Source organism: Lampris incognitus, chromosome 9, assembly GCF_029633865.1.
Source record: "Lampris incognitus isolate fLamInc1 chromosome 9, fLamInc1.hap2, whole genome shotgun sequence".
NCBI lineage: Eukaryota > Metazoa > Chordata > Actinopteri > Lampriformes > Lampridae > Lampris > Lampris incognitus.
Window position 1 is genome coordinate 58,591,716 of NC_079219.1, and position 1,131 is coordinate 58,592,846.

The following is a 1,131-nucleotide window of genomic DNA, read 5'->3' on the forward strand; positions in this document are numbered from 1 at the left end:
ATGGCTTGCCATGGCGACGGTTGTAGAAGCCAAGGAAAGCCTGGCATGGACTGTAAACTGATCAATACGTGTGTGTGTGTGTGTGTGTGTGTGTGTGTGTGTGTGTGTGTGTGGGGTATTTGTGTTGGTCGTTTTGCCAACACTTGTTATGATGTACTGTCTTTATAGAAGCGCTAGTGGATACGGGTAACAGTGACCATGTTCATATTGTTGGATACGAGGGAAGTGATTTAGCCGCTCGCTGACTTCTGTGAACTTCAGACACAAAGCGAATCCTCGTCTCGTCGTGTCCCTCTCCTCCACCTTCTCCTCCACCTTCTCCTCCGCCTTATCCAACACCAGCTCAGCTTCTTCTCTGAGAGAGACGTGTGCTACTTAACTCACCCCGTCAGCTCAGTTCAAGTGTTATTAAGAAAAATCCCCTCACAAACCTCTCAGTTATCAGTGCCAACACAGCAGAATATCGAATACTCAGAAAACCGTATTAAGGGGCGTCCGGGTGGCGTGGCGGTCTATCCCGTTGACTACCAACACGGGGATCGCCGGTTCGAATCCCCGTGTTACCCCTCCGACTTGGTCGGGGGTCTCTACAGACACAATTGGCCGTGTCTGCGGGTGGGAAGCCGGATGTGGGTATGTGTCCTGGTCGCTGCACTAGCGCCTCCTCTGGTTGGTCGGGACACCTGTTCAGGGGTGAGGGGGAATAGCGTGATCCTCCCACGCGCTACGTCCCCCTGGTGAAACTCTCTCACTGTCAGGTGAAAAGAAGCGGCTGGGACTCCACATGTATGGAGGAGGCATGTGGTAGTCTGCAGCCCTCCCCGGGGTCGGCAGAGGGGTGGAGCAGAGACCGGGACAGCCCGGAAGAGTGGGGTGATTGGCCGGGGGAAACATATTAAAGCCTTCTGTATGAACCACAATCCTTTTATGAAACGAGGACATGTTGTGCTGTAGAGGCAGGAGCACAACGCTGCGTGACGTTGTTGCGTGACATTGTTGTGTGACGTTGTGTGACATTGTGTGATGTTGTTGTGTGACTTTGTTGTGTGACGTTGTGTGATGTGTGATGTTGTGTGTGACGTTGTTGTGTGACGTTGTTGCGTGACGTTGTGTGATGTGTGACGTAGTTGT

General features: G+C 52.4%; 1 protein-coding gene across 1 annotated transcript in view; it reads left to right on the forward strand.

Moving 5' to 3' along the window:
* The window catches only part of LOC130118613 (chloride channel protein 1-like), a 9,968-nt gene continuing 8,837 nt past the window's right edge, over window positions 1-1,131 (forward strand). The window contains 1 exon segment of the mRNA XM_056287053.1: window positions 1-52. Within this exon segment, the coding sequence (XP_056143028.1) occupies window positions 1-52 (52 nt within the window).